The sequence below is a fragment of the Sapajus apella genome, unplaced genomic scaffold (genome assembly GCF_009761245.1).
Source record: "Sapajus apella isolate SASKATOON/1434 unplaced genomic scaffold, GSC_monkey_1.0 scaffold135, whole genome shotgun sequence".
NCBI lineage: Eukaryota > Metazoa > Chordata > Mammalia > Primates > Cebidae > Sapajus > Sapajus apella.
The window spans coordinates 1,925,609-1,951,364 of NW_022437075.1; the positions used below are offsets into that span (position 1 = coordinate 1,925,609).

The 25,756-nt window shown below is 45.4% G+C and overlaps 2 protein-coding genes across 4 annotated transcripts in view; both read right to left on the reverse strand.

Moving 5' to 3' along the window:
• SMIM17 (small integral membrane protein 17) overlaps positions 1-25,756 on the reverse strand; it is a 44,015-nt gene that overhangs the window by 17,624 nt on the left and 635 nt on the right. The gene's annotated exons all lie outside the window — the stretch shown is intronic.
• Positions 15,314-25,756, reverse strand: part of ZNF71 (zinc finger protein 71) — a 28,201-nt gene continuing 17,758 nt past the window's right edge. For 2 of the 3 annotated variants that reach the window (XM_032263349.1, XM_032263350.1), the window contains exon 4: positions 15,327-18,225. In XM_032263349.1, coding sequence (XP_032119240.1) covers positions 16,736-18,225 — 1,490 coding nt within the window. In that variant the 3' untranslated portion in view covers positions 15,327-16,735. Of the gene's footprint in view, positions 18,226-25,756 lie in introns of all 3 variants that reach the window. The other variant, XM_032263351.1, reaches the window with a different exon arrangement.

Here is a 25,756-nt window from a genome sequence, read left to right on the forward strand (position 1 = left end):
GGACAGGGTGTAACAGTCCGGGGACCCTGAGGCCCGACCGCCTGGGGCCAGCGGCTGGCTTTGCCACTTGTTACTAGTGAGCACTCGGGTGTGTCACTTAAAACTTCCGTGCCTCAGTTGCCCGTTATGTTAAGTGGGAATAATTATCGTTACCAAGTCTCAGGATTGCTGGGAAAGTAAAACAATAATAACAATAATAAGTAATACACTCACAATTCTTTAAAAAGTACCTAATGGCTGCTATTATTAGCAATGATCATTGTTCAAATTTACAATGCAGTGACTACAGACAAGTTGCTCTCATGGAGGCTACATTAAATTTAAAAATTTTTCGACAAAGCCATAGTTAGGGGGAAAACGGTGTCCCTGTGTAATCTTAGCTACACTCCCCTGATTACTCGTGAGGAAAGCAAACTCACATGTTTGTTGAACAGACTTATTCTCTCATCTGTGAATTACCTGTTTATCACCACATTACTTTGTTTATGTAGCTTTTACTTACTGATTAATGGACATTCTTTTTATATTCTGGACATTAATCCTTTGCCTGTTACTCTATCTGTGGCGAGTGTTTTCTCCTGGCCTGTCCCTTCTGTTTTTATTGTGTTTACACAGTGCCTGAAGTTTTGAATTTTAATAAAAATTCAAGATATCATTTTATTTTATTTTATAATTTTTGCTTTTGGGATCTTATTTAAGATGCCCTTCCTTGGTGCACTCTCTCTCTCTCTCTCTCTCTCTCTCTCTCTCTCGCTCTTTAAGACAGGGTCTCACTCTGTTACCCAGGCTGGAGTGCAATGGTGTGATCATAGCTCACAGCAGGCTTGAGCTCCTGGGCTCAAGTGATGTTTCTGCCTCAGCCTCCTGAGTAGCTGGAACTGCAGGCATGTGCCACCACACCTGGCTAATTTTTAAATTTTTTGTAGAAATGGGGTCTCACTATGTTGCCCAGGCTGGTCTCACACTCCTGGCCTCAACTAATCTTCCTGGCTCAGCCTTTCAAAGTGCTAGGATTACAGGCATGAGTCACTTCACCTGGCCTCATCCTACTCTCATAAACACTTTTCCCTGTATAATCTCATATTTTATTTTACAGTCTTATTTTATATGTTTATTTTGTTTGAACCTTCTGGAATTTTTTGAATGGTATGAGGTAAAGATTTAATCTCCTTTTCCAAATGGATAGATAATTGAATTAACCTGATTAATCAGAAAAACAAAAATAACTGTCATTTATTCAAAAAAATACTATGAGGAAAGGCATCTCATTAATATTATCTCATTTAATTCCAACAGCCAAAAGTGGTAGTATTATTATCCCAATTTTACAGAGAAGGAAACTGAGGCACAAAGGCATTAAATGAGTTACGCAAAGGACACAGAGCAAGATGATGGAAGGATTGAGATTGGGTTTGCCTAGGAGTTTTCAGATAGGTGATGCAATTGGGAGGGAAAACTTCTGTCATTTATATGTTTAGGAGATGAATTTCCTGGCATTCCAAAGATAGTCCAGAGTGTGCAGAGAAGAGAGATAAACTGCCAAGAATTCAACATTTCATCCAATCCTCACTTCCTCTGATAACAAGACATTTAGTGCAGGAAGCCAGGGGAGCTGCCCTAAGTCACAGAGTCTTGAGAGGGTTAAGAGTTGGGCGTCCAGATGCAGATCTAACCATGTACCATCTGTATAACTTTGGGAAGTGAATTAACTGGGTCTCAGTTTCCTTAACTGCAAAATGGGGACAATAATAGTTTCTACCTAATAGGGTTATTGTGAACATCATATAAGTTAATACATATGCCTCATAATTTTGAGAGCACAGTAAATGCCACTAGTATTATCATTATAATTCTTGAACAGTAGGTCCTCAATATGGGGGGAAAAAAACTTCAGTTACAATCCTGATAGTCCAGATAATTTATGGTTGTTTCAAAATGGACTCAAGTTTGAGGGGCTTGCCCAGAATTCTGAGGGAAGGAATGTTACTGAATGACCCCTTGGGGTGATTTCTTCCTGAAAGAGAAGAAAACAATGAAGGAAGAGTGTCTGGAATCCTGTTTTATGTCTTAATGTTTCTCAAACTTCAACCTCTAAAACATCCTTTTTCAACATTTGCCCTGTTTCTGCAGCAGCGAATAACATCTTCATGATTGCTTCCATTTCCACATAACATCTGCATTCCTATTTACATAATATTTTTATTTAAAATGAATTTGTCTTCTAAAACCATTTAAAAAGTACCTTTAAATGGAAATTTTACAGCATTCCTATAAATGAAAAATCAGTTTCAAGTGCCATAACCTAAAATGGAAATAAAATCACGATTAATAAATTATAGCTACATGTCACCACTCGGTGTGGTAGATTGAATTATTGGTTCCAATTCTTCATTATCCTGTTGTAACATAACACATTCTCTGCCTTGCCAAAGCCTCAGGGCAAGTCCAGGGGTGGAGTACAGATGTGTTATGCCCATGGGCCTTTTCCCTTTGTTGACTGTGCTTTGTATACTTTCACTGTAGCAAATCATAGCTGTGAGTATGATTATGTGCTGAGTCTCTCATGAGTTCTCCCAGGAAATCATCAAGCCTGAGGGTGATCTTGGGGACCTCAACACAGACCTCAAACCCTGGACCACAATTTTACTAGGAGGTGAGTGCTGTTGACAGCTTTTTGGGGCTCCATGACTAGCCAGGAAAAGAAAAATTAATGCAGGGCTGATAATTCATACACGCATTAATTCATTCACTCATTCAACTAATATTTATTAAACAACTGCCATATGACAGATGCTGTTCCGGGTAGCTAAGGCAATTGATGTCTGTGGCCTAATGGAGCTTACATTCTAATAATGAAAACAGACAATGTCAAGTAAACCACTAAATGCAAAATGAAATATAGTTTGCGCTAAATTCTGTGAAGTACTAAATTCTGTGAAATAAATCACTGTGACAGTAACTTTGAAGTCACTTTAGATGGGGATGGTCAGGGAAGGCCTGTTAGAAAAGGTAACATTTTGAGCTCAGAACCAAATGGTGGAAAGGAGATAGTTACAGCTGAATCCATACGTGAATGCATTCAGCACCATGGGCAAAGCACATCAGAGGCAAAGGCCCTGAGGAACCAATAAGGAAGTGGTGTGGCCAGCGTGACCAGGAAAGGGAGGGAATAACAGGATGTAAGACAGAGAGGCATCCAGGGTCAGAAAAGCCACAAGAAGATATTTGAATTTTATGGCACGTGTACCGGAAAGTAGTGGCAGGTACTGAGGAATGATGTGATAGACGCTGGTTTACATCTTCTAAGGATCACTCAAACTGTTGTATGGGGAATGCACTAGAAGGGGCAATAAAGTAGGAAGATCACTTAGGAGGCTCTTGCAGTAAACTAGGTGAGAAGTGACGGTGGCCTGGAGTAAGGCAGTGGCAGTGAGGATGAACAGTGGGTAGATTCAGGATTCGCTCTACAGGTGGAGCTGAGAGGACTCACTAATGGGTGGAGTATGAGGTGTGAAAAAAAGAGAAATCAAGGGAGACTAATGGCCTTTGGGCCTGAGCAACTGAGTGCCCCGAAGTGCACTAAGCGGGATCAAGGCTTTTTTGTGGAGAAAATCCAGAGTTCCCTTTTGAGCATATTACCTGTTGGATGCCTGCATTTCCGAGGTCAACTCCAGAAGAGCCTGGATTACCCAAATAGCCCCATCAGAGCTTCCAGGGGTGAGGGTTGCAAAGTGGGATCAGGAATCAGCTCAGAAGAGTGCCTACAGCTAGCACAGGTGGTGGCGAAATGACACTTCTTTCTGTCCATGTTGCAGAACCAGTCCATTGGGGATCTCCGTGATGCTGGACTAGTTCCAGCACAGGCTGTCCTGCGAGGCTGGGGGCTGCCCGTGGTGCTGAACCATTCTGGCATGAGCCGCCCGGGGTTCTGATGGATATTAGCAGGGCTGTTCGTGATTTTGGAATAGTCCCAGCACAGCCTATCCTGAGAGGCTGTGGTGGAGGGGGGACTGCCTTGCGAGGCTGTGGGGCTGCCCGTGGTGTTGAAACATTCTGGCATGAGCTGCCCGGAGTTCTGAAGGATACTAGCAGAGCTGTCCGTGGTTCTGAGCCATTTCCAGCAGGACTGTCCTGCGAGGCTGGAGGGGACAGTCCTGCGAGGCTGGGGGGCTGCTCGTGAGCTGAGCCACTGTAGTATGAGCTGCCCGGAGTTCTGAAGGATATTAGCAGAGTTGTCCGTGGTGCTGAACCATTTCCAGCAGGGCTGCCTTGCGAGTCTCGGGCTGTCTGCAGTGCTGAACCATTCACATCGCCCGCTGCGTTTGGAGGCTGTCCGTGGTGCTGAATCTGCCTGGCATGAGCTGTCCGCAGTTCTGAACCATTCAATCATTAGCTGTTCCATGGTGCTGACCCGCTACACAGACTAGATGGAGATTTTTTTCCCCTCCTTCAAAGAACCCATCCGCCTGGGGAAAGCCCTGCTGTTGCCTGGCAACAAAGATCTCTGGACTGTGGAGAGCGTGGGATGAAAGTAGATGAGGGCAAGAACTGCAAAGTCATTTTTAAGTGACAGCTTTGGTTCTTAGGACAGCAGGGCCTGGACACAACCTGATTGAAATAATTAACATGATTTCCCAAATAGCTCTTAAGAGGGGAAAAGTACAAAAAGGAAACTCAGGGTAAGATGTGCCCAGGACTCAGGCTGTTTGTTATTCTGGGTTGGGAGAAGGAGGGGAATGGGGAGGAGAGTGCTATATATGTGAGTTATTGGCAAAGCCCTATTTTTTATGTTCCAAGGTGGGGTCACAAGAGGGATGTTATTGTAGATTTACGGCATGGATACAATTTCTCACGCTTTCAAATATAGCCAATTACATACATTGTAAACTGTGGCTTTTATTTTAGTGTTGCTTTAGCTGGTGAATAGACATACCCGCCAGCTTTTTGTCAGGATCAGTCTTAAATTATGTGGTCCCTCTGCAAGAGTGAATCCTTCACAAAATCAAACCACTCTGGAATTGTTGAACGGATGAATAAGTGTTCTTACTAATGATCTGGTCACCAGAAAAGGCACAGCTTCCCCAATCACTTAAGAGACAGACAGACATTCATAGAGCATTCACTATGTGCTGGACACTGCAGGTGACACCCAGTATGCCTGAAGCATATCCTCTGTGCCTGATAGGATGATATTGACAACTCTGCAAGGGCCAGAGAGCTTTGAGTCTCTAACTTTGAGCCTTTGTTTACCTAGAACCACTGTGATATGGTTCTTAGGTATTTTTCTATTATATCCTCTAATGGAGTTGCTGGCCCAGTGAATTTTGATATATTTCAATTTCTCAAACTAAGCTGGAGCTCATTATGTTATAAAGATTTCTTTTTGTTTATTGTCTGCTTTGTTTCTAAAACGGTACAGACCCATGATGGCAGGGGCTGTGTGTTTCTAATTTACCTGAGCCTCCAGAACCTAGAACACATCTTGACACATACCAGATGGCCTATGAATGTTGTTTTGAAAGACTTAAACGAATGAAAGATGGTGTTCGTTAAGTGCAAACTCTCTCAATGTTTTAATGATGGCAACTGATTAAACTAAAAAGAAAACAAGTGACCCGAGCTGTGCTCATCAGTTGGCAAGATGCAGTCTATGACCTGTCCAGTTGAGACATCCAAGATCATGGATCCCTGCTGAGCAAGACTCTGACATAAGACTACTTCATGGGCAGGTGATCTGTTGTTCTATCCTCTGGTACGTCTGCTATGTCCCATAAGGCAGGGCTCTGTGGTACCAAGCAGGGAATCCTATCAGTAAGGATCATCCCACAAGGAGAGGAATCTATTTCATGCTTTTTGGCAAGTGCAGGGAATTAATCACACTGCGTGGATGTATCTAGTTTATGTGGCCATTTCCAAACAGTGATCATTGGTGAGCCCCAGGCCCCTTTGGGAGGTCAGCTCAGAAATGGCATATCCAGGATTAAACCCAGAGCAATATGTCCCCAAATACCTTCTTGTTTTACTACTACTAAAATTTTTCCATTTATGTAATGTGGTGTTGCAAGGGGAAGAAATATGATTGAAATGGGAAAACTCACCTTGTTATTTAAAACCTTGAAGGATACAATGACTTGGGTGTGTGTGGTGTAAATCATATAAGGGCAGTGAGCTGCCAGCTCTGCTTAGAGAAGCATGTTCTCCTAGCCACTTCTAGCCCACAGGGCTTTTCTGCAGTCTCACTATAAAAATGATGGGGCTAACATTCCAAAGACAGAAATATTATAAATCAAGTAATATTTATTGAGAGCTTATTGTGTCCTCACCAAGATCTTCTTGGTTGGTTATTCTTACTGTACTCATTTTACAGAACAAAACAGATCAATGTGGATGGATATGAAAAGGTTTCCAAGGACATTGTTGCATGGGAGGATGGGGGAAGCAAGCTGCAAAACTGCAGATGTAGTCTGACATAAATTATGTGAAAACCCAACAACACATAAAACAATGTAGATATGTTCTGTGGGCACACAGATGTGTGTCTAAAGTCTTCTCGAATTAAAAACACAAAAGGTATTTAAAAGAAAAAAAATCACAGCATTTCCAGGTTTACCAAGAATACATTTGTGCTTTCGTGATGAAAAAAGCAGTAATAAGATAAATGATTACCACATCCAGAAAGTTTGTGACATCTCTTCAAATCTCAGCATGGCAAAACTCAGAGATGTTTTTTTTTTTCCTAAGGAGTCCAGCTTACAGGAAGTGCTCAATGTTTTATTACTTGGGGACCAGGACTAAACAGAGTGAATCTGGTATGTTTAGTTAAGCTCAGGATGCAACCTAATTTTTCTTCCTGACTATGGTATGCCATAAATGTGATGATTTTCCTCTCAGATATATTGCTTTTAAATAAAAAAGTTAAGAACCTTGTAAAGAAAGAAGAAAAGCAAAGATATGAACAATTGTAAGACACATTTCAATGTAGAGATATTAAAATGTGAATAACAACTGGCCTTGGCATCAATAAAATATTATGTACTGGCTAGGTGCAGTGGCTCACACCTGTAATCCCAACACTTTGGGGGGCTGAGGCGGGTGGATGATCTAAGGTCAGGAGTTTGAGAGCAGCCTGGCCAACATGGTGAACCCCCATCTCTACTAAAAACCACAAAAATATAGATGGCATGGTGGCAGGCGCCTGTATTCCCAGCTACCCAGGAGGCTGAGGCAGGAGAATTGCTTGAACCTGGGAGACAGAGGTTTCAATGAGCCAAGATGGTGCCATTTTACTCCAGCCTGGGCATCAACAGTGAAACATCATCTTAGAAAAAATGATTTACTTATCATTACTATGAGATAGTGCATATCTCATAGTATGCAGCTAATAGGCATTTGGCATTGTTGCTATGGACTGGGTAATAGAAACCAGGTTCATTCTATGTATAAGAAAAGTGAGGCTGAGGATCAATGCATACACACACACCTCAAGAGAATTCAGTGCTCTCTCTTCCTCTCAAATCCCTACTCAGTCATGTGCACTGGCTTAAGCTAGATTGCTAGAGGATTCGATGCCCAGGGAAGAAAGGCGAGTCATCTTGGACAAGGTTATTCTAGACCAGGCAGCCCGTTCACAGTTCATAGTTGAACTTATGACGTCAGCTGAGGCCAGAACTATTGAGCTGAACTTAGCCCAAATGGCCACATTCATGAGCTAATAATGCCTGTTATTTTAAGTTACTAAGTTTTGGAGTGGCCTGTTACACAGCAAAAACTGACTGATACACTCTACATACACAGCTGCTAATTAGCAGAAAAGCACTACTACTTCAATATAGGTTTTTAATTTATTGAAATGCTTCTATGAAAGTCGGTAAATAGCTGTTGACTGAAAGCCGCTGAAGCCCCTTCACTTGAAAAAAACCAGAAATGAAAGTAAACATATATGCTGTCATTGATTATTCTTTGTTTGTTTTCATTTAATTCTGTAATTCAGAACTCTTAGCATATTCACATATTCAACTCTTCTTCCTCATTTCTCACCTAGTTAAATCCTGATCTATTTAGCCAATCTTCTAAGGATGGACTCTTGGGTGTTGCCAATGTTTCTTTCTTCTAAGCAAAGCATCAGTGAACAGCTGGATGAAAGGAGAATGTCTTCCTTAGATACCTATATAACTGTCTTCTCTTTGCCAAGTGGGTCTCTGCTCAAATATTACGTTCTTAGAGTGGCCCTCTCTGGCCACTTGAGACAGCCTCCCCCTTCCCTCTCCATTTCATTCCATTCTTTGATCATGCCCAGAAATTGGGAGTGGTAGTTCCATAAGGCAAAAAGACTTCGATTTGTTCATTGCTGGCTTCCCAGACCCTGGAATAGTGCCTGGCACAGAGTAGGTGCTCAGATATTTGTTGAATTAATGACTCCCTGCTCAACCCCAAAACTTCTTGTCTCTTGAGATTCCTACTTATCAGAGGGCGCAGAAGTTCTGAGTATTCATATATTAAGCATTCACTCTCTTATTTCCTTTTTTTCACTTTCTTTTTCCTTAAAACAGCTACTCACCCACCACTAAGGGGGAGAGAAAAAATAGCTCAGGCTCCTTCCTGACCCAAATTTCTCCTCCTCCTTTCCACATGCATCTGTTCACACCAACCTCCCTGGTGCTACATTGGATCAACAATGAAAAATGCCAACTTCACACCTACCTCTTCCTTCCCTCCATTTCTTTCCACCTCTCAACCTCTCTGTAAAACAGGTGATGAGCTATAAATAAACATTTACATCCCTGTAGGCATCTCTTAAAAGAAACTTGGACCCCAAAAGGCATCTTGATCCCCCTATGAATTTTCATGCCTTGAAAACGATTTGTTGGGCAAATGAGTACATATCATGAAAGAAATGGAAAATCTATTGAGCGTCATGGGGTGGTGCCGGGGAGGAGGGAGTAGATAGATGGATATAATTCCTAATATTTCTTCCTGGTCTTGGTAGACAAATAGCATCAGGGAAACTTGTTTTGATAATAGACATGGAGCTTGTTGATACTTAAACCTTACATCAACCTTAGGAGATGATAGTAAAAGTATTATTGGCTGGGCGTGGCAGCTTGCACCTGTAACCCCAGTGATTTGGGAGGCTGAGGTGGGAGGACTGCTTGAGCTCAGGAGTTTGAGACCAGCCTGGGCAACATAGAGAGATCCTAGTTCTACAAGAAATTTTTTAAAAATTTAGCCAGGTGTGGTGGCACACACATGTAGTCCCACCTACTGAGAAGGCTGAGGTGGGAGGATCACTTGAGCCCAGGAAGTCAAGGCTGCAGTAAGCCATGATCACACTATTGCACTCCAGTCTCAGGACAGAGCAAGACCCAGTCTCAAAAAATAAAATGTAAGTATTACTATACTGATAATGATAACACATAACACAACTTTCCATGTGTAAATACTATCCTTTTTTTTTTTTTGACAGGGTCTCACTATGCTGCCCAGGCTGCAATGCAGTGTCACTATCTCAGCTCACTGCAACCTTCACATCCTGGGTTCAAGCAATTCTCATGCCTCAGCATCCCAAGTAGCCGGGACTACAGGTGTGTGGCAACATACACAGCTAATTTTTGCATGTTTAGTAGAGATAGGGTTTCACCATGTTGCCCAGGCTGGTCTCTAACTCCTGACCTCAAGTGATCTGCCCACCTCAGCCTCCCAAAGTGCTGGGATTACAGGCGTTAGCCACCACATCTGGCCGTAAGCACTGTTCTAAATGCATCATTGTTACTTCACTTCTTCTTGGCAACACTATAAGGCATATACTCTTGTTATCCCCACTCTACAGATGAGGAACCTGATGCACCAGAGAAACTAAGTCACTTTTCCAAGTTCTCCAACAGAGAAGTTGCAAAACCAGAATCTGAACGCAGTAGTCAGTCTCCTGGAAGTGGCAACATGATATTGCTATTTACACCTCATTGGCTGGAACCTAGTCACATGGCCATACCTAGCTGCAAGAGAGACTGGGAAATGCAGCTAAAATGTAAGGGTTCTAGCGCACTTCCCATGACCCTTCGCATGCAGGAGAGCATAAGGAACACTGCTCACCAGTGGAAGGAGAGGAGAGCTATGTGTCCAGAAGTGCCTTTGTCATCCCCTGTCTGCTACCCAGATGTCTACTTGAGAAATTATGGGCTCAAGATGGTGGAGGGAGCTTGATCTCTGAGTCACTCCATGGAGTAGATCCTCCTGCTGAGGGAGAACAGCAGAATCAGACTTGATTAACAAGGAATACTTTTCAGTGTGAGATGTCTCCTGGTCTTTGGGGCTTTTTGATGCAGCTAGTCCATGCCAACCAGGACGAAGTCTGTGACCTCACCCCGAGCCTCACTACTGCACAGAAGATGCTAGGACCATCCCCAGGACCAAGTGAGCTCAGCGAGCACCAGCTGGTAAGTGGTAGAACTAGCACCTGGGTCCAGGATTCCCTGACCTCAGACCCCACCTGATCACTTGGTCTCCCTACACAGGCTGCAAGCCAGGAGTCAATACTGCTTCTTCCCTGGGGTATTTTGTGTGGCCTGTCCAGTGCAGGCCCAAAGAGAATGTCTTCTCTGTTTGTTTGAGACAGGCTCTCACCCTCTTGCCCCGGCTAGAGTGCATTGGTTCAGTCATGGCTCACTGCAGCCTCCAACTTCTGGCCTCAAGTAATCCTCCCACCCTGGCCTCCAAAGTGGCTGGGACGACAGGCACATATCACCATGCCTGACCCAAAGTAGCATTTCTTAATAAATATGTAAATTCATTGCCATTTAGAAATCAGAAACGATGCACATAAAAGTCTGGCTTTTCAGCTCCATGATCTCGAACAAATTATTATTGTTCTGAGCCTGTTTCCTCAACTGAAAGAGAATAGTATTACCCTATATTCATCATGTAAGCCCTGTTAATGTATGTAACTCTTATATGTGAATATTTAATATTTACATTACAAATATAAACTATTAATAAATGTTACAAATATACGCCATAAACTTTCAAATATAAACTTTTATATAAACTTTCTATTACAAATATGAACTTTCTATTAATAAATAATAGTATTTATAATAAAATATTATTAGGGCCATAAGGTGTCTGTTGGATAGTGTACCTGCTTGACTCAAATCACTCATGTTCACAGCCCTACACTTCAGTTGCCTGGAGTCATAGAAAAGTCTGTGATTTTGGAAGGGATACCTAGCTCATCGTGTGTAATTCGGGAACTGTCACCACACTGGGATTCTGCAGAAAGAGCTTCCTCCTCTCCCCCATATCTGAGGCTGTGAGCTGAGGTCCAGCCCCTCAGTTGGACCATTTTCAGGCCAGCAATCCGCAGCTGCCAGGGCTGTCAGTCCACCCAGGAGGTCCCTTCGTCATGCTCTGGGGCAGACACACTGGGTTCCCAGGTACTGACTGGGATTCCTACAATAAGACAATGTCTAGGCAGGGAGGAGTAGAAGGCCCTTCCCTCCACAGCCTGGGTCTCCTGAGGCTGCCCCTCAGCCAAGGCCTGACCCAGGAGCCTTCTCCAGCTGTCCACTCTAAGGCCAAATGCAGGGGATTCTCTTTGGCTGGGGCAAAGGTGTATTAAATATGCCTTTTATTTTCTGATGCTTTGACATCTTGGAGCCTTGCTGACTTTGGAGGGACTGTCCCTCCCAGATCTGGGTCATTCCTAGAGGTAGAAAATGAGCCCCCTGAGAGCGTGCCTTTCACAAGCAAACCACCCAAACCAGAGCCCACACTCAGCTCCTCCTCCAGTAGGCTCCCAAACTCAGGGCCTCTGTGCGACTGCCCTCATCACCCAGGGCTGGAAACCAGACAACAGAACAGTGCTTGTGCCTCAGAGCCACTAAATTACTCAGAGAAGCCAATCCTGCTCCTTGCTGTGGAAGCCACAGAAAGGCTCCTGCCCATGTTCTCTCCTGGCCCCACTGCCTCCTGACCCGCCCTGTGGCTTCCTGTGTGGCCTGGCGTTACCCTGTCCTCTCAGGAACTGTCACAACTCTCTTTTCACTCACTGGTGTCTCCTAACCTATGGGCCTTGCCTTCCCTGAATAACAAAACCTACATTTTAAATCAAACGGGCTGTGGACAAAAGACTGAGGAATCTAAGTCAGATCCAGGTCTCCAGGGACTATGTTAGGTCCAGGATGGAATGGGCTGCTGCCTCAGAAAACTCACTTGCTTATTTGTGATTCAGCCGGGAAGCATTTATTGAGCACCTACCATTAACTTTTTCATTCAACAGACATTTACTGAGCACCTACTGTGTACCGGTGATATGCCAAGTGCTAGGGAAACAACAGTGAGAAGAAACGACGACATCCAGATTTCTCCCCTCATGCCCGTGATGGAGACAGATGGTAAAGAAAGAAAACAGGTATCAGTACACGCTGCAGTACATAAGATGGGGAATACGAAGCAGGGGAAGAAGAAGGATGACGGGGGGCAGTGTTTAATCAAGGGCTGCGTATCAGTTACGGTTCTCCAGAGATGCAGGAGTGACACAATTAATATATTTATATATGTCCTATCACATAGATTCCCTTATGTAGATCATATGTATCCTGTATATCTTATGTAGATATATATGCCATTATATATTACATATTTATAATATATACATTATGTGTCATATATAGATTGGGTTTTTTGTTTTGTTTTGTTTTTGAGATGGAGTTTCTCTCTTTTTGCCCAGGCTGGAGTGCAATGGTGCGATCTTGGCTCACTGCAACCTCTGCCTCCCAGGTTCAAGTGATCCTCCTGTCTCAGCCTCCCAAATAGCTGAGGTTCCAGACACATGCCACCATGCCCAGCTAATTTTGCATTTTTAGTAAAGACAAGTTTTCACCATGTTGGCCAGGCTGCTCTCAAACTCCTGAGCTCAGGTGATCCACCTGCCTTGGCCTACCAAAGTGCTGGGATTACAGGTGTGAGCAGTGAGTCACTGCACCCAGCCTTTCTTTTTCTTTTCTTTTTTTTTTTTTTTTTTTTTTGAGAGAGTCTTCCCCAGTCACCCAGTCTGGAGTGCAATGGCCCAATCCTCACTGCAACCTCTAATTCCTGGACTCAGACAATCCTCCCACCTCATTCTCCTGAGCAGCTGGGACTGCAGGTACATGCCACCACACCTGGCTAATTTTTCTAACATTTCTGTAGAGATGTCTTGCTATGTTGCCCAGGCTGGTCTCAATCTCCTGGTCTCAAGTGATCCTCCCAGCCTGGCCTCCCAAAATGCTGTGATTATAGGTGTGAGCCACCATGCCCAGCCCTATATATATCTTAGGCATATCTTTTTATATACCTTCTATTTCTTGTTATACATATGGCATATGTATACTTACATATAAATAGATTTGATTTAAATAACTAGCTCATGCTACTGTGGGAGCTGGCAAGTCCCAAATCCGTAAGACAGACTGGTGGGCTGGAAACTCAGGCCAGAGTTGGCACTGTACTCCTGAGGCAGAGTTTCTTCCTCTCCAAGAAACTGGTTTTGCTCTTAAGGCCTTCAACTGATTAGATGAGGCCCACCCACATTACAGATAATAATCGTTTACTTAAAGTCAGCTGATGTGGACAGCATCCACGTCTATAATGTGCCTTCTCAGCACCAATGGAGCTCACTGTGCAATGGAACTGCTGGGCACTGGAGCCCAGCCAGGCCAACATGTGAAAATGAGCATCAGGGGCCTGAGGAAGCTCAGCGTGGGTGCTGGGTCAGGAAGGGAGAGGGCCCTGCAGTGGGAGTTGGCTGGGCCAGCACTGGGAATGGAAGGAAGCACAGTGTGGCTGGAGCAGAGCGAGGAAGGGGAGCAGGACAGGAGGTGGGAGAGGCTGCATCAGATGGAAGGTTGGGAGGAGTTTGGCATTTGCTCCGAGTGATGTAGTGAGTGCGTGGTATGGACCCCTACTGACCTGGAAATGGGGTCATTCAGACCCCATCTAGCAGCACAACCTCTACCTCAAGGCCAGGCTTGTGTCAGGCCTGGGGACACAGGACCCTGTGAGGCTGAACGGGAAGGCCAGCATAAAACCCCAAATAGTGCCTTGGACAGATGTATGGGGTAGGAGACTTGTTAATAAGCAAGTTCATGACCTGCTTCATCCTCCCCAAACCCACATTTTCATGGGGGTAAATTTAACTTTGACTTCAGTAAGTACCTGACTGAGAAACTGAGGGGTGGAGTGGTGCCATGGACTGCAGTCCAGCTTCTGGAGTCAGACTGTGTTTGAATCCACCTTGGGCAGGTGGCTGAAACTCTGTGAGCCTGTTTCCATCTGTAGAGTAGGGGTGATGAGAGGAGCCCCTCAGAGGTGGGTAATGACTCCATCAATGAGGCCATTATTCGAGCCCCCTCAGGGTTCCTCTTGGGGAAATGTGGAGTTTCCCACTGAGTGGGGAGCTTGCCCAGGAGGCAGGAGCCCAGGGGAGTGAGACCCACCTGGCAGTGCAGCAACCGCTCCAGAGGAACCTCAGTGCCCTCCATATCAGCTTGGGTTGCACGGAAAAGAAACAGGAAGGACCTTAGAGGTGGCCCCACCAGTTCTTTGGATGGGAGAGGGGGATCGTGATGGTGCAGCCTCGATCCCATCTCTGCTTCACATATTGAGGAGTCCAGGAAACCAAGGCCAGGAGTCAAGTCCTGAGAAATTCAATATGTCCATCTCCAGAAGTAGTCCAGTGTAGGCAAGGAGCATGAACCTTGGAGCCCCAGTGGACCCCAGCTCACATCCTGGCCCCTCCACTTCCATGCTGTGTTCCCTCAGGTAGCTTACCTTTCCTCACTGAACTTCAGATTCCTTATCTGTACGACATGCACATGAATCCCTACCTCAAGGATCCTGTGAGGGTTAAATGAGAATTTCATCTCTCCAAAGGGCCTTAAGACTGTCTTCCCCCTCCATTTTGCCACTAAAGAGTAGTGAAATCTTGTGTACATATTAGCTAATATTTGTTGACTGCTGTAACATCCCATTCTCTGCAGTTCACACATATCATCTCATTTATTGCCACAACAGGTGCAACTAAAACAATATCTGATCAAGACTCGCTGCTAGAAACCACCACAATCCCACATGAGAAGCCAGCCTGAGGATGACGCTAACTCATGAAAGGAAAGCCAGAGAGTCACAGAGAACCAAAGCTATGGCTCCAATGATGAGAGCCTAGATCAAACCCACCCTGATGCCCACTTGACTGCCAGAATTTGAAAAATGGTCAACCTTGTTTATACACATCACAGTGGCTGTTTTTGCTATTTGCAGAATGTGCTTGCTGATATAATTTTTTTTCTGTATTATTTCTTTATGTACACCATTGTCAGGGAGTGTGGAACAATGGGAAATGCCAGGACATTAGCAACCAGTAGTATCAAATATCAGCACAAAGAGGACAGTCTAAAATGCCCAAGAGAAAGTACCCTTTGAGGAACACTCTTATGTGTAAACAGAGCTTCACTCGACCTTAGGAAACTCACTTAAAGTTACTGATGTGGTCTAACTGTTGGTGCCTCCCCATGTTCACATGTTGGAAACTCAGTCCCCAGTGTAATAGTATGAAAAGGGAGGACCTTTGGGAGGTGATGAGGAGATGAGGGCAGAGCCCTTGTGACTGGGATTAGCACCCTTATAAGAGGCCTGAGGAAGTCTGCCGTTCCCAACCACGTGAGGACACACCTAAAAACACTACCTATGAAGAACACACCCCATCAGACACCAAATCTGCCAGAGCCTTGATCTTGGACTTCCCAGCATCCAGAACTGTAAGTGATAAATTTCTATTGTTTATAAATTACCGGGTCTAAGGTCTTTTGTTACAGCAGCAGGAAGGGACTGAAGACAGTTGCTTTCACATTTAGCTGCAAAAATAGCTATAAAAATAGTCTGTGCTAAGATGTGTATACTTATTGCATACATGCACATTTAATCTTGAATATCAAACCTGCTGCTCTTTCTTTTCCCTCTTGCTCCCCCCACAATCACTGAAGCTGATTTTGACCAGACAACTAGTCAAAACAGAAGACTGTTTAAAATGACATAGTGTCCCTTAATTAACAGTTTTATTTTTTAAAAAAATGTTAACAGACCACTCTAAGAAACTTTGGCATTAAAAGCAGTCGTTATTGTTATTTGCTAACTCTGAAAAAAAATTTCCCCTTACAAACAACTGGCAAACTGGTGTCTTCCAATGCATGCTGCAGGGAAATGGTGGATGGAGGGATAGAAAGGCCCGCAGGCTCCCAACCCACCGAGAAAATGCAGACGGTGACAAGCTGCATCTGGATGCCAGGGTGTATCTGACAAAGGGAGAGACGGTTCAAGGTTCACCTGATGAGGCCACCTCCCTCCCCAACACCTCCACTTGGCCATTGAAGAAACAGATGTGGAGGAACAGATGTGGAGGCCAGTGTGACCTGTCCAAGCTCATAGGACAATTATTCAGAGGACTAGTCTGGAACCACGATGTCTGTTACCAGCAGCCATGGCTCAGCTACAGTGAACCTTGAAGTGTCCCCAGATACATCAGACACTGAGGGGCTTGCTTTCTGAGGCCCAGTAAGGAGGGGGTACCTGTGATTGGACAGCTGCTCTACAACCCCCCCCGTTCCTGAGCTCCCCTGACCCTGAGTCCCCACCCCAGAGAAGAACTTCTCACAGGACGGATCAGGCAAGCATTTGGCGCCAAGGCAAGCCATGCACCAAGCGCTCAGGTATGAATCCGAAGGTGGCGCGTCAGGTTCGTGTTGCGGCTGAACGTTTTCCCGCACTCGCCACACCGGTAGGGCTTCTCACCAGTGTGGATCCTCTGGTGCACAGTGAGGGACGAGTTCTTGATGAAGGACTTCCCGCACTGGCCGCAGCGGTAGGGCTTCTCGCCAGTGTGGATGCGCTGGTGCTCAATGAGGTAGGCGCTCTGGCTGAAGGCCTTGCCGCACTCGCCGCACTTGTAGGGCTTCTCGCCGGTGTGCACGATCTGGTGCACGATGAGGGACGAGCGCCCCGTGAAGTGCTTCTTGCAGATGTAGCACTCGTAGGGCTTCTCGCCAGTGTGGATGCGCTGGTGCTGCGTGAGCGAGGAGTTCTTGCTGAAGGCCTTGCCGCACTCGCTGCACTCAAAGGGCTTCACGCCAATGTGGAAACGCTGGTGCTGGATGAGGTAGGAGCTCTGGCTGAAGGCCTTGCCGCACTCGCCGCACACGTAGGGCTTCTCGCCTGTGTGGTTCCGCTGGTGCAGGGTGAGCGAGGAGCTCTTGTTGAAGGCCTTGCCGCACTCCTGGCAGGTGTAGGGCTTCTCCCCTGTGTGCGTGCGCTGGTGCTCGGTCAGGTGCATGTTCTGGCTGAAGGCCCGGCCGCACTCAGGGCACACGTATGGCTTCTCCCCGGTGTGCGTGCGCTGGTGAACGATGAGGTGCATGTTCTGGCTGAAGGCCTTGCCACAGTCCCCGCACGCATAGGGCTTCTCCCCCGTGTGGATCCGCTCATGCTGGGTGAGGGACGAGGTCTTGCGGAAGGCCTTGCCGCACACGTGGCAAGCATACGGCTTCTCGCCCGTGTGCGTGCGCTGGTGGACCGTGAGGTTCATGCGCTGGCTGAAGGCCTTGCCGCAGTCCGCGCAGGTGTAGGGCTTCTCACCCGTGTGCACCCGCTGGTGAATGGTGAGGGAGGAGCGCTCGATGAACTGCTTCCCACAGGTGTCGCACTCAAACGGCTTCTCCCCCGTATGGATCCTTTGGTGCTTTAACAGGGACGAGCTTCGGCCAAAGGCCTTGCCACACTCATCACAATCATAGGACTTCTTCTCCACGCAGGGAATGAGGGGCTTACTGAGGTCTGAAGTGCTGCAGAAGTTCTTGCCATGCCTTATGGGTGGACAGGCCTCCTTTTTCTTGGTATCGTCTGGCTGTGGTGGGACCAGGACAGAGCTTTGGTTGGCAAATGCCCTCAGGTCATGACATCCGGGTACTGAAGCCCCCAAGAGCTTGTTTCCCTGGGGAATTCCCAATGGCTCCCACTCCACCCCTGCATCTCCCTGCGGCCTCCCTGGCCAACTGCCTGGTTCCCACACTCCTTCTGAGGCAGGACCTTGGGAACCGTTCCTCGTGGGTCCTCCCATGGCCACCCCTACAACGGAAGGCTTGTCTTCCAAAATGTCATTTTTTGGATCCAACTCTTTCATTTCAGGTCTAGTCTCCCAGTCTGAAAAAAACAAAAACAGAAGATGCAAATATATATAGTTAAAGATGCTGGGAGTGGGGAATTTCCACAGCGGGAAGAAGCAAATGAAACCGACCACAATGAGTCCCACGGCATAGAGCGAGTTAGCAAATAAGAACCTTGGATCAGAGGGAGGGAGGGAGGAGGGAGACATGGAACTGAGGCCAATGTGGTTTATAAGCCAGTGTCAACACAGGAGGTGAGCAGGGAGAACCAATGTCACTTCAGAAGAGAGAGAAAAGGGGCACCAGGAACTGAGATAGGGCACACCTAGAGAGAAACTACAGCAGTGGCCCAGGCTTGCAGGAAACGAACTGCAGGCTCTGCAAACTTGAGCAGGAATGAGTGCACCTGGCTCCTGACTTGCAAGGTCCTCCTCACTGCATCTTGCATGTCCACAACCAGTCATGCTACCCAAAGCATGCTTTTATCAGAAATAATAAGATGGTTAGGCATGGTGGCTCATGCCTGTAATCCTAACATTTTGGGAGGCTGAGGCAAGGAGTGTTTGAGACCAGCCTGGGCAACATAGTGAGACCCCCCATTGCTACTAAATTGTTTTTAAAAAATTAGCTGGGAATGGTAGCACATGCCTACTATCCCAGCTACTTGAGAGGCTGAGGTGGCAGGATCACTTGAGCCCAGGAAATCGAGGTTGCAATGAGCTATGACTGCATCACTGCACTCCAGACTGGGTGACAGGGTGAGACCCTGTCTCTAAATAAATAAATATTGAAAAAAATAAAGAAAAAGAATAAATACGTAATAAAATAGCTAGCATTTAAAAGGGCTGTGTTGGTTATTCTCTACTTCTTCAACCCACTTTCCATTCTCCACCCTTCTCTGACCTGCCCTGTACTCAGCATGCTAACTTTGCCCACTGGCTTCCAGTGTGTTTGGCCAAAGGCAGGAAACTGGAAGGGAAAGGAGAGAGAAGTTGGGCATTTCTCCTGCCCCTTTCCCACTTCTTTTGATGTAGCTGCCCCAGGGTTGCTGGACCAAGATCCTCTCTCCTGGCTGGAGCTTCCGCTCCTGCTAGCTCATCACACACCTGCCCTGGCTGGCCCCAGCCCTCCCACACCGCGGCCCTCTTCTCAGCCTCAGCACGAGGAGTGTTCATACCCACAGGACCTCTCATGTTGCCCCAGCACATCCCTCTCTGCTGCCTGGTTCTTGGGTGGCAGGCATTCTGTGGAGCTTGGGTTCGGCCCCTCTTCTCTGCCTATCCACCTCTCCCTGGCTAACTACCTCCATGCCTACAGCTTCAGTCACCTTCCACGTGTGTCCTGTTCATTTCTAAACCTCAATATCTAGCCCAGGTTGGCTCTCTGGAGTCTAGACTCTGCATCATGGGACTCATTCCCAGCATTTAAAAATTGATGTCCATGTGGCTGCTAGCTCATAAAAGACATGAAGATATGGCCACATAGAGCCTCACTCTTATGGGTGACAAGACATTGGATGGGGCGCAGCTGTCCCCTCCCCCACATAAATGATCCACCTGGTAGTCCCTGAGGCCACCTGAGTTTGAGACCCCTCTCCTGAATCACACACTGGGCCTTCAAAGCCACACTAAGTGATTCTGGGTCTAAATGTTATCCACAGGCTGATACTGCTCAAACATGTACCTCCAGCCCGGGCCTGCTTTCTGGGCTATGACCAAAATGTTCAAGAAAGCCTGGCATCTCAACTGGATAGCCCAAGCCTAAGACATCTGATAGGAAACTTGGGATTTCAGAGTTTCTCCACCAAAATCTTTCAAACACCGCATGTTCTCACTCATAGGCGGGTGTTGAACAACGAGAACACATGGACACAGGGAGGGGAGCACTAGACACTGGGGTCAGCTGGGGGGAAATAGGGGAGAGACGGTGGGGGTGGGGAGTTGGGGAGAGATAGCAAAGGGAGAGATGCCAGATGTAGGTGATGGGGAGGAAGGCAGCAAATCACACTGCCATGTGTGTACCTATGCAACAATCTTGCATGTTCTTCACATGTACCCCAAAACCTAAAATGCAATAAAAATGGGGAAAAAAAAAACAAAAATCAAAACAAAACAAAAAAAAAGCAAAGCCCATGAAAAAGACTTAGTAAAATAACTCAGACATGAAAGGATGAACACTATGTGATTCCACTCATCTGAGATACGTGGAGTTGGATTCCCAGAGACAGAAGGTAGAACAGAGGATGCCAGGGGCTGAGGAGTGGGATGGGAGGTGGTGATTAATGGGGATAGAGTTTCATTTACAGAAGATGAAAAGAGTTTTGGGGATGGACAGTGGTGATGGCTAAACAAAAATGTGATGTCTTTAAGGCATTTCTCCTGCCCCTTTCCCACTTCTTTGGTGTGGCTGGTTGTGAGTACACTGAACTGTACTCCTAAAAATGGTTAACATGGTAAATTTTATATTCTGTGTATTTTTTCACATTTTAAAATATAACATTAAAAAAAATGTTTTAGAGAGACTTTGGAGACACCCGACTTACCCTTTTCCTCCCACTGTCCTGACTGCTAGCAAGCATCGCTGTGTACAAACAGCCTGAATCAGACCAAATCTCCCTGTCCCCACTGACAAACATCCGGCTGGCCACTGAGGGTCTTTGTCTGAAATGCAACAGCAGCTCCTACCTGTCCTCCCCACCCCATTTCCACCTCTGTGATGCATCCTCCACTCCTCTGGGAGTAGGGTCTTCTGAAGAGTCAGATCAAGCCCTCCCGTGGCCTCCCTACTATACTGAGAATGAAGCTAGCACCTTCCAGCAGCCTCAGGGCCCTCAGCAACCAACCAGCCTGCCTGAGTCATCCCCTGCCCACCCTCTCTCCCTCATTTTTCAATACCATGCTCTCCCTCTTGTCCGTGTGAAGTTCTTCCTGCCTCAGGGCCACTGCACCCGCTGTGCTGCGGACCTGCCATGGATGCCCTTCTCATCCTTCAGGACTGTTTCCCCACTGCCCCACAGGAGCCTTCCCAATCCACCCTAGGTAAGGAAGGAAGGTCCTCCTGCCCATTTCTGTATGAACACTCAGTGGCCTGGGGCAAATTTTCTCTGCCTGTCCCTTGATCTGTTTATTATCAGCTCCCAGGAGGAGTCAGCTTCACCACAGGCAAGGGCCTTGCTCACCCCCAAGCTCCTCACACAGCCTACACAAGGAAGGCACCAGATGAGCAAGTATGGAGCCCTGGCAACATGCCTGGCACAATGCTGAGCAATCTGCATGGATCTCTAGAGACTCTTACAATCATACATGAGTTAAGTACAGTAGTGGACAGTTATGATCATCCCATTTTGCTTACGAGGAAACAGATTCCAAGAAGGGAGTCAGATATGTTTTCGAGGGTACATAATACACCTGAGGAACGGCTAGGATCCAAGCCCTGGATGTGTGGCCCCGAGCTGTGGCTCCTGAGGAGTGACTATATTGTCACGTATCGCTTTTCCCATCTCAGAGAAAAGAGCTGAGAAATACTTAATGCAGGAGAATGATCATGGTTTAGAGACCTCAGTCAGGGTGTGGCACAATGCCCATATGTTGGCACAGGTGGTAGTGCGGGGTCTAGACTCAGTGGAGAGAACACTGTCTCCAAGGGTGATGGCAAATTTGGTTTGGGTTGGATAGGGTCTGAGATGCTCCGGAATATGAGCTGACAGCGACTGGAGAGGACCAGGAGTCTTGGTTGCGAATACAGCCGGAAGTCTCCTGGAGTGAATATTACCTCAAGAAATCAGGAGAGTTGTGGGCAGAATACCAGCAGAGGGACAGGGGGAAGGAAGTCACCTCCCTTTCACAGGTAGAGATCATCCACAAACAGGAAACACTCAGCTCTCAACCATGACAGCTGTGAAAACACAGTTCCATGCCACCCAGATTAAAACTACCCCACCACACCTTTTCTGTAATCAGGTCAGCAAAAGAGCAGGAAGTCTGATGGCATGGCCACTGTCATGGGAGACGTCCCAAGCTTCTGCAGAGGGTACTTTGGCCAAAAGCCGTTAATGTGCAAAATGTTATTCATTCCTTTTGATACAAATGTAGGTGCATTCTTTCTTCACATTACTAAATCTCTTGTCTTTCATAGTTTCTTTTTCCGTTTTCTGTCTTTCTATGCTTGTTTCTGATTACAAAGTAATTCACACTTGTTTCTAAAACATCAAATACCAAAACAGTAATGGAGAAAATGGAAGTCTCTGTAACCTCAGCACGTTGGGAGGCTGAATCGGGCAGATTACTTGAGGTCAGGAGTTTGAGACCAGCTGGCCAACATGGGGAAACCCTGTCTCTACTAAAAATACAAGAATTAGCTGTGTGTGGTGGCAGGTGCCTGTAATCCCAGCTACTTGGGAAGCTGAGATGCCTGTATTCCCAGCTACCTAGGAGGCTGAGGCAGGAGAATCACTTGAACCTGGGAGGTGGAGGTTGCAGAGAGCTTTGTGCCACTATACTCCAGCTTGAGCAACAGAACAAGACTCTGTCTCAAAAAAAAAAAAAGGACGTCTCCTGTAATCTCACTCACCAGAGTTAACAGTTTGGTTTCTATTTTAGACTCCCCTCGGACACATACCTTTAAAAAAATACATACAACACACCTGTAAATGCACACATACATTTTTCCTCCCAAATGGGGCTTTCGTCCAAGACAGAGTATAAAGGATGAGATTCCCTCAAGCCTGAAACAAAATATATAAAACAATGGTTGTGAAGACACTGAATATCAGACAATGAAGGGCAACAATCCCTGAGAAAAGAAAATCAAACAAGGTGGGTCCTAAAACTGCCCCAGAGGCTGGGAAGTTTCCAGGCTCTGACAAAGGAAAGGAAAATTGAGGCACAGTCTGGCAGACTTCCCAAGTTCAGGAGATGGAGTTGAGAGACCAAGGCAGACAGAGTTCCCAGGACAGACCAAGGCAGAGCTCCCAGGAGAGACTAGAGGGGAATGAGCTGCGCAGGGAGTATTCTGGAGACCTGCAAAGAACTCCCTCCAGTAGTCAGCAGAGTATTGGTCAAAAGGTGCATGTAAGGAAACTACCCAACACAGCAAAAAGCCATCTGAAAGGATTTGAAAACAGTGCCCAGTGCTTTTTCCTACCAGTCAGACTGTAAAGCCTTGTCATTAATGGGGCTTTAGGCAGAACACCCAGAATGGTCTTGTGGAGAATGTCTTTCTAGACTGAGTGCAAGTCATAAGAGCAAGATCTGAAAGGATGACATTCCTTGGTATTGGTGCAAAGGCCGACGAACAGATGGACAGAACAGAATTGAGAACTGGACCCACACTTGTATAAACTACTGATTTTTGACAAAAGTGCAAAGGCAATTCATTGGAGAAAGTTGTCCTTTCAACAAACGATGTTGGACAACTGGACATAAATTTGCCCTCCCATCCCAGAATAAACTTGGCTTAATACTTTACATCATATTAAGAAATTAACTCTAAATGGATCAAAGAACAAAATGTAAAACCTAAAACTATATAATTTACAGAAGAAAACCTCGGAGGCCTTGGGATAGGACAAGATTTCTTACAAATGACACCAAAACCAAAAAAATTGATAAATTGGACTTCACTGAATTAAAAGCTTCTATTCTTCAACAAATTGTGCTGGGCCATCTGGATATTCACATGTAAAGGAATGATGCTGAGCTCCTTTCTTACACCAGTCATAAAAATTAACTTAAAATGGATCAAAGACCTCAATGAAGTGCTAAACCAATAAAACCTTAGAAGAAAACACAGGAATAATTCTTCATGACTTTGGGTTAGGTATTTCAGATATAACACCAAAAATGCAGGCAACAAGAACAAAAAAAAATAGATAAATCAGACTACATCAAAATTTAAAACTTTAGAGTCAGAAACAATGCCATCAAGAAAGTGAAAACAATCCACAGAATGGGAGGAAATATACGCACAGCTTGTATCTGATTTAAAAAACTTGTATCAAGTATAATGAACTTTCAAAATTCAATAATAACCCAGTGGAAAAAACAAAACAAAACAGGCAGAAGACTTGAAAGGATACTTTACCAAAGAGAATATACAGACAACAGCAAATAAGCACATGAAAAGATGGTCAATATCAATGAAAACCACAGTGTGATGAGACTACATACCTACAAGAAAGGCTACATTTAAAAGATAAAGCAATTGGAATGAAGCTTGTGCACTGCTGGTGGAAACGTGAAATAGCAAAATCACTTTGGAAAACAGGTTGGCAGTTTCTTTAAAAAGTTAAATATACATGTACCACGTGATCCAGACTTTCTACTCAAGACAAGGAAAAGCAAATGTCTACACAAAGAACCATACACAAATGTTCACGGCAGCTTTATTTGTAATAGCCCAGAACTAGAAACAACCCAAATGTTCATCACCAGGCGAACGGCCAAACAAATTGTGGCATACCCATACAGTAGAATAATAATACATAGAGACAGAAATAAATGAACTATGATACATGCAATGACATGGGTGTATTTCAAAATAATGCCAAGTCAAACCAAAAAAAAGTCAGACCAAAAAAAAAAAAAGAGTACATACTGTATGATTCCACGTATATAAAATTGGAGAACAAGCAAACTCAACTACAGTGACATAAAGCAGACCAGTGGTTTCCTGTGAATGGGATTGAGGAAGGGGAGGAGGGTAATAAAGGGGTATGAGGAAACTCTTGGGGGTGATGGATATGTGCATTATCTCGATCACAGTGATAGTTTTCTAGGTATGAACTATGTCACAAGGCATCAAACTCTTCACTTTAAATATGTACGGTTAATAACAGGTCAATGATACCTCCAAAAAAGCTGTTAAAAAAATAGGACGATACTCTAATTCCAAAAGTGAGTGTTTCTACCTAACAGTATGTTGTGGGATATCTTTTCATGGTGGTGCCTACAAACAGTCCTCAGCTTTGAAGAGCTGCCTGGTTTCTATCATATGGATAGACCTTTGTAGTCTATCATATGGATAGACTACATTCAGTCTTATATAGCTGGGCATTTAGGTAGTTTTCCTTTATTTTTCTTCCCATGGAAGACTTCGCATACTTACATGAGAATTTCTAAAGGGCAGATCTGTAAAAATGGAATCCTTCAATATTTGCTTGGTCAAGCTATCCTCCAGAGGACCTGTCCCAACTTTATACCCCTAAGATGATAGTCCTTTCCCCTACAGTCTTATAATATAGGCTATTATTCTTTTTGGTCTTTGTGCGCCTCACGGGCAAAAACTGCTGGTTTCTCAATTTGTATGTCTCCAGTAGTAAGGTTTAAAAAACTTTTATGGCCGGGCACAGTGGCTCACGCCTATAATCCCAGCACTTTGGGAAGCCGAGGCGGGTGGATCACGAGGTCAAGAGATCGAGACCATCCTGGTCAACATGGTGAAACCCTGTCTCTACTAAAAATACAAAAATTAGCTGGACATGGTGCCACGCACCTGTAGTCCCAGCTTCTCGGGAGGCTGAGGCAGGAGAATTGCTTGAACCCAGGAGGCGGAGGTTGCAGTGAGCCGAG